This window comes from Trichechus manatus, unplaced genomic scaffold (assembly GCF_000243295.1).
Source record: "Trichechus manatus latirostris isolate Lorelei unplaced genomic scaffold, TriManLat1.0 scaffold00171, whole genome shotgun sequence".
Taxonomy (NCBI): domain Eukaryota; kingdom Metazoa; phylum Chordata; class Mammalia; order Sirenia; family Trichechidae; genus Trichechus; species Trichechus manatus.
The window spans coordinates 1,954,946-1,962,816 of record NW_004444107.1 but is presented as its reverse complement, the minus strand read 5'-3'; the positions used below and the strand labels follow the sequence as shown (position 1 = coordinate 1,962,816).

At 42.1% G+C, this 7,871-nt stretch overlaps 1 protein-coding gene across 1 annotated transcript; it reads left to right on the top strand.

Moving 5' to 3' along the window:
- The first annotated feature begins 5,440 nt into the window (after positions 1 to 5,440).
- LOC101347791 (uncharacterized protein C11orf16-like) lies at positions 5,441 to 7,571 on the top strand. The gene is made up of 2 exons (XM_004386811.1): positions 5,441 to 5,486; positions 6,784 to 7,571. Exons 1-2 carry the CDS (start codon positions 5,441 to 5,443, stop codon positions 7,569 to 7,571), a joined length of 834 nt encoding a protein of 277 aa, XP_004386868.1.
- The last annotated feature ends 300 nt before the right edge of the window (positions 7,572 to 7,871 follow it).

Sequence of the window (7,871 nt, the reverse complement as noted above, 5' to 3'; positions counted from 1 at the left end):
TGTCCACAGCTACCAAGGCCTGCACCGGACTGAGTCCAGTACAGCTAGATGGTGCCCGGCTACCACCGACTGCTCTGATCAGGACCACAACAGAGGCTTCTGGACAGAGCTGGAGAAGGATGTAGAACATAATTCTAACTTACAAAAAAAAGACCAGATTTACTGTCTTAAAGGAGACTGGAGAAACCCCGAGAGTATGGCCCCCAGACACCCTTTTAGCTCAGTGGTGAAGTTATCTCCAAGGTTCGCCATTCAGCCTGGGACTGGACAGCCCCATAAAACCAAATGAGACTAACAAGGTACAGTAGTCCAGTAACAAGGGCCAGAAGGCAGAAGGGGACAAGGAAGCTGGTGATAGGGAACCCAAGGTTGGGTAAGTATACTGTTGATGTGTTGTGAGATTGTTAACCATTGTCACAGGGCAACATTTGTAGTAACTGTTAAATGAAAAACTATTTTGTTCTCTAAGTCTTCATCTTAAGTGAGAATAACAGCACAATTGGAAGAGCGTAGTCAATGTCACTGAACTGTGCATGTAGAAATTTTTTAAATGATGTTATCTTTTGGCTATGTGTATTTTCACCAAAAAAAAAAAGGTTGAGAAGTTACAGGGTTGACATGTTGTGGGGTTTTTAACCAATGTCATAAAACAATATTTGTACTACTGTTTCATGAGAAACTATTTGTTCTGTAAGCCTTCACCTGAAGTACAACAAAAAAAAAATAACAAATTAAAACTATAGTAGGACTTGTGGAATGTATATGCAGACATTTAGGTGCCAAAAGATAAATAAATAAAAAGGATCTTTATAACTGCAATAGACAACAATCACTATGAGTTCTTAAGCACAGGAGGAACACATCAAGAGAGGGAATTTTCGGGAAGACGAATTTATCAGTAGGGTGAAGGGTAGTTTACATCAGAATGAGATTTAAAAAAAAAAAAAAAAAAAAGTCTGACAGGCCAGTGACTACTTATTTCCATCAAGAGACCTTGGTATCTTCCTGTATTTCTCCCATCGACCTGAGATCTGTGGTACACCAACTTCTTGCCAAGTAAAAAGCCCAAACAATTTGAAAGTCTTTCAAACAAATCTATTTTAAAAAGCTAACATTTTTAAAGCATTCGATAGGTCTGCATCTGTCCTCCAAAAAACCAAACCCGTTGCCATCAAGTCAATTCCGACTCATAGAGACCCTATAGGACAGAGGAGAATTGTCCCATCGGGTTTCCAAGGAGCAGCTGGTGGATTTGAACTGTAGACCTTTTGGTTAGCAGCCAAGGTCTTAACCACTTTGCCACCAGGGCTCCTCATATCTATCTAGCTATGCTTAATTTCAGCAAATATATATATAACCTGGAATAACTGAAATATACTACTGAAATTAAAATTATTTCATATTAATAATACCTAAATACATGGCAGTTTTAAAACTGTGTAATTTGCTTATAAATAATATTTATCTTTGTATGCCTATGTTACAATTTTAGATTATAAATTTGTTAAAAGGAGTTTGGGTGGCACAGTGGTTAAACATGAGGTTGCTAACCAAAGGGTCCATGGCTGGAACCCACCAGCCGCTCTATGAGAGAAAGATGTGGCAGTCTGCTTTTGTAAAGAATTATAGCTTAGAAACCCTATGGGGCAGTCCTACTGTCCCATAAACTCGCTATGAGCTGGAATCGACTTGATGGCAACAGGTTTGGTTTTGGGTTTATCTTTGTTAAGTGTTTTGGAGTGGATTTAAAAACAACAACAACAAAAAAAAAAGGTAACATTTGACATCCCAGATAGCAGTGCAGTTTGCTTCCAAAATGCCACAAGTGAAAAGCACGTGACACATGCTTTTTATCTGTGATGATGCAAAGTGTGAGGTCTATTTGCCTCCAACATTTATGACTGATAATAGGAAGCCATCAGTGTTATTCTCCCTTTTTGCAGATGTAAAAAGCCCAATGTCTTCATATTTCTTCCTCATGACGAAGGAATTCCAATGTATGTCCTGAGGGCAGGACTTGTTCTGATGTTTACACAGATTACATTCCTTAAGATTCTCCTGAGTGCAAGGTTTTCTGCAAACTTTTTTTTTTTTTTTCTATTTGCACATCTCTCTTTACTGTGGCCAAATTTAGTCTTTGGCGTGAACTCTCTAAACATGCTGTTCCAACTGCAATTTGCTCCTTCAGCAGCTACATCTGAGCTCTGCTATGTCTCTACTTTCTCTGAAAGCCTCAGGATGGGCTGACCTGTTGCTGTCACTCCTCCCTGCCTCAGAAAATTCTTCCCTGCCTCCTCATACTGCTCAGGTCAGATCGCCCTCATACACTCACACATCACCCTCTACCTTCCCAGTATAACATGTTCCAGTTACAGTAATTTGTCACGATTTTTTTTTACTTTAATTTTTTTTATTGTGCATTAGGTGAAAGTTTACAGCTCAAGTGAATTTCTCATACACAAGCTTATACACATATTGTTATGTGACATTAGTTGCAATCCCTAAAATGTAACAGTACACTCCCCCTTTCCACCCTGGGTTCCTTGTGTCCATTCAACCAGTTCCTGTCCCTTCCTGCCTTCTCATCATGCCTCCTGACAGGAGCTGCCCATTTGGTCTCGTGTATCTGCTTGAACCGAGAAGCACACTCTTCACGGGTATTATTTTATGTTCTATAGTCCAGCTTAATATTTGCCTGAAGAGTGGGCTTCAGGCATGGTTTTAGTTCTGGGTTAACAAAGCATCAGGGGCCATGGCTTCGAGGGTCTGGGCTATGCTATTTTCTACACGATATGTCTCTTAAATAGACAGGTGCCTGTCCTGTTCACTTCTGTGTTCTTAAAGTCTAGCACTGGGCATGACATACCAGCACATCTTCAAGTTCAAAAATTGGTCCTTAGTGCCACAGAGTAACTGGGACACAGCTTGACTGGAAAAAAGTTATATAGTCAAATACTCCCTTACTTAAAAAATAAATCATCAATTTGCCTAAATCCACATCAACCATTTTATACTTAGATTCTATTTCATAATAAACTTTCTCTGCAGGATGAATAGTCTAGAAAAATTCCAGGTATTAAAATAGTGTCACTATTGTCTTTAAAGCAAACTAAATTTTCTCAAAATTACTCAGATATTTGCTACTTTTCCCAAGAAAATTAACTAAAAGAGAATACATCATAAATCGACCAAATTAAATAACCAATCTCTTTAGAATAAGATGTATTCTTATTTTATATTTGTATTAACTAAATTTGGTATTAGAGTCCTTTATTTTGAAGACTGTACAGAAAATTTTTAAATCATAAGACCAGTTTAGTATCAACAATTTACATATGGAAGAAAATAAGTCCTCTGTTTTTGCTATCAACAATATTTATATAAATGGTCCGTGGGTGGTGCAAACAGTTAAGTACTCAACTATTAGCCAAAAGGTTGGCGGTTCAAACCCAATCAGAGGCACCTTGAAAGAGAGGCAGGGCTTCAGAAAGATCAAAGTTGAATATCCTATGCGGCAGTACTACTTTGCACACGTGGGGCCACCATGAATTGGTATGGACTCAATAGCAACTAACAACAACATTTAAATAAAAACAATTGGAATATCATAGAGAAGGTAGATTGTGTGGCAACTAGGGAGAACAAAAAAAGAATAGAGACAAGTTTCTGTTAGGAGAAGCCTCTTGATATGCACAGTACTTTAAGAGTCTCTTTCCATTTTCTTTTTGAAGCCCTTTTAAAACGTATAGAAAGTCACAGAAGGAAAGCAGGGGGGAAAATGCACTTTTAATATAGAGTTTTCAAAAATTATCAACAGCAGTCTCATCTGACACGGCTCTCTAGGGGCAAAGAAAGAATGCCTAAGTGTTTTCGATCAGTTTCACTAGTGTTTCAATATTTAAGTATTAGTATTTTAATATGGATGTTTACATATTTTTAAATGAGTATTTTTCTCAAAATTCTTCCAGATTACATATGTAGCCATATTACAATGTTTACTGAAAAAAAGTAAAACTTTCATTCTACATAAATTTAAGATTCAAATGGTTTTCCAAGTCAGAGCAACTAATTAAAGGATGAGAAAATGCACTGTATCAAGCAGGAATCGCTGGTATGTGTTACAAAATTCTATCTAGGTTTTAAGGCAACAGAGGATGCGGTTTATTTCATGAATACATGGAACAGACAACTACAAGTTTTTAATGTCTGTCCTAAACAATTATAAGGGGATGGTCCCTCTTCTTAGTATTAGAATTCTGCAAAACAGAGACTTCACAAATAGCATGGAGTGATAAAAGATGGTCTCTTTGTTTTACCTGGTTTAATTTATTTATTTAAATTAAGAGAACAAAGTTAGGCACTGGATCAACTCTTAAGTTCTTATAGTGACTAGAGTGGTTTTATCTCTTTTAAAAGTTAATATTATTTATGATTGAGCGATGATTACTGAATAGGGAAAATAACAGACACACTTACCTGAACTTAAAGTGTGTTCATAATGGTGAATCAGCACTTGAGAAAAATTTTAAGACAGGAAAAAGCGCAGAACTGCACTATCCAAGTTACTTAAATTAAGCATACAAAATCTATCAATCTGGTCAGAGTCAGAGGGCAAAAGTACAACATGCAAAACCCATGGAAACTGGTTTTGGTACCACCAGGTTCCCGGACAGATGCTAGTTGATAAATAACACGGTGCTGGAACGCAACAGCTAACCTGCATCTGTCTTTAAAAATATACTAAATTGAAGAGTTTCTGATTAGCCAAAGAGATAACAGATACCCATACGCAAATAACCATAGTATGTTAAAACATTCAGGATAACGTTTTCAACCCAAAACCACCCAGGGGGCTATTTTTACGTTCTCTAAATTAACTTATTTAAAACAGAAGAGCAATAATAAAATTAGTGTCAGAAGAAACTTGTCCTCAGCGGCGTGTGTCAGTCTGGAGCCAGCATTTCAAGTCGCCGGGCCCTATTCTGGCAAGGACGCCCCGCCAGGTGTTCCATCCGTGATTACCTCGGGCTGAGCCGTCCGCAGGCACCCTCCGTCCTCCGGTCCTCGGCCTCCGCGGCTCCCCAAGGTGGCCCTTCCCCTCGCGCCTGAGGCCCCGCAGGCGGAGGCGGTGGGTGACTCGGGCTCGTCCGGGAGCGCAGGCACCGCGGGACAGGCGCAGACGGCGCCCCGACAACTCCCGCGCTCGCCTCCGACGCAAACCGCTGCCCCAAGACCCGCCTGGCCGCGCCGCCACCGCTCTCACGCCATCTCCTCGCTCCCGGCCCGCGCGCACACGTCGTAGTGAGGTCCGGGCGTGGAAGCTTAAGTGCGGAAGGCTGGCGAGAGCAAGGAACACCTGCATCAGAGATACCGCGAGAGTCCCGCCCGGCTGGCGGGTTCGGACGGCCGCTCTGGGTGGGGTTGGTGGCGGCTGCCAAAGATGCGCTGGGGTCGCTCCACTTGGGTAGCGGATCGCAGCCTTCGAGGTAGCACAAGGCGGGTGGCTGTACCCAACACTTCAAAGTCGGGCACAGTCACAAACAAGGACGTTTACTCCGCACTCTTAGGAAGATGGGTGGGAAGGGAGCCCTATACTTAATAACGATATTAATTATTAACGACTCCGGCGCTTGGCCTCGTCAGTAATTTATCTGTAATCACAGCTTCATTGACCTTCACTGTCTTCCTGGAGTTCCGTTTACTTTCCGTAAGCGCACTTATTGGACAGACCCAGAGGTCCTCAATAAATAGGACTGAGACTGTAAATCTGCAGATTCAGCACAATACTCCTGCGCAGAATAGGTCTAGGCAGACGTTTTTTTGAATAAATGAAAGAATGAACGAACTGATGCAAGGTAGTAAACTAGGAATTTTCCTCTATTCTTCAGCTTCCTGAAAGGCCATGTGTTCCAGACTCTAGAAGACGAATGGGAGACCCAGAGCCCCATTAAGGCACGTGAGGGCTCTAAACACTGATAGTCTGTGGTGCCCCCTCCTCTGCTTACTCATGCATTCAAGGGAATGTGCGAGTTATATATATATATATATATATATATATATATATATATATATATATATAGTGTATATGTATGTATGTATAGGAGCCTTGGTGGCACAGTGGTTACGAGCTTAGCTACTAATTAAAAGGTCGGCAGTTTGAACCTACTACCAGTTTTGCACGAGAAAGATGTGGCAGTTGGCTTCCGTAAAAATTACAGCCTTAGAAACCCTATGGGGCAGTTCTACTCTGTCCTATAGGATCTCTAGGGGTCGGAATCTACTGGAGGGCAATGGGTGTGGTTTGCTTATATACGTATACACATATATATATGTACACACACACATATATATGTACACACATACATATATGTAGAAATAGATATATATGTGCACACACATATATGTACACACACATATGTACACACACACATATATGTGCACACACATCTTAGCTATCCATAATGTACCTTCTTTTTATTTTTTTTACTTCCCTTCCCCCACCCCAGGATGCATTTTGGTTTTGACATGAAAGAATGGGTCCCTCCAGGTAATCTTGTAGTCCAGGAGACAGGCTCATTCAAATCCACCAGGAAGGTGGGGTAAAATACGGAACAGGTGAGGGGACTGTTCCCGAAGGCCCTCCAGAAAGTAGTGTGCTTGGGGAGCCAGACAGACAGAGCAGTGGGGGTTGTACTGAGGTTTTGCCTTTGGGAATATGAGAACCCTTATTCCCACAATAAAGAGCTAATTATAACACGGCGGTTGCCCTTTTCTGTTCTGTAGCATCGAAGAATGAAGAAATCCCTGTTGGTTTCTGGAATGACAAAGCAGCTAAAGTGCCTCTATGTGGAGTCAGGTGGGTGCCCCCAGTTGTATGGAAGGCGGCTGTGGAGAGACTACACAAGACTTTCACCAGGGAGCACCCCAGCCCCCTCATCTGTGTCCCTTGCTGCTCCCTGCTGGGGCCAGTCACTGGATGTGTCACCAGTGTGCTTCCTTTGGGCACTCCATTCCTGTCCCCTCCCTGCCATCTCCAAGCCTGCTGCCAGCTGCTGTGTCAGGGCTGCTTCTACTGCTGTCCCTCAGCTGGACCCACCTGGTGGCCTCTAACCCAGACCCCAGAGGTCACAGCCAGAGAATATCCAGAGCCAAAGCTGAAGCCCACAGATCAGCTTTTGCCCTTAGAGGCTTCTAAAGAGGAGGAGGTAGCAGAGCATGCGCACATGGATGTTTCTGCTTCCTCCTCCTCCTCTTCTGCAGAAGATTTGGAGAATGATCTGGAGATCGGCCCTCCCCAAAGACTGACGGTGAATAGCACAGTCAACACAGACTTCAACCTTCTTCAAAATTCTCCATGGCAGAGTGGCCTCTGCAAGCCAGGATGGAGGTATTGGAGGAGAAATGGCCCAGAGTCTCATCCTAGGAAGCCAGGGTTCTCTGCTAGGGCAGTAGTTGAGGCCCACTGCTCCATTCCTTACCATATATCTCTTAGAAATGTGATGCAGGTTTCCACTATGTTGGGATTGGAAGTAATTCTTTGGAGTGTGGTCATGTTGAAGGGGTGGCTGTGATAAGAGGGAAATGCTAGATTTCCATTTAAGCAAGAAAGAACAGGCTGACTTTTGTGCAAAAGTTTGCATCTCTGTTTAATACTTGTCTTTTCTTTCTTTACTGGTCTTTACTGACAGGGCACCGCCATTGTCTATTTTTGCCACTCTCCAACTTTTTTTTCCTTGAAGGACTTGATTTTTCTCTAGATGAATTGTCAAAATGCCTCCAGGTATTGATTAGGGTGGTCAATTCCCTGAAAAGCACAGAAACCTGTGGGTAAACACTGGTCATCAGGCCCCTCTTCCTAGAAGAGCCCTTAG

What these genes read in the sequence shown, in the direction of transcription:
- LOC101347791 (XM_004386811.1), top strand. Translation starts at nt 5,441, where the DNA reads ATGCGCTGGGGTCGCTCCACTTGGGTAGCGGATCGCAGCCTTCGAG. An exon ending in AGCGGATCGCAGCCTTCGAG is followed by an intron (nt 5,487 to 6,783) that starts GTAGCACAAGGC and finishes TCTGTTCTGTAG; the next exon opens with CATCGAAGAATGAAGAAATC.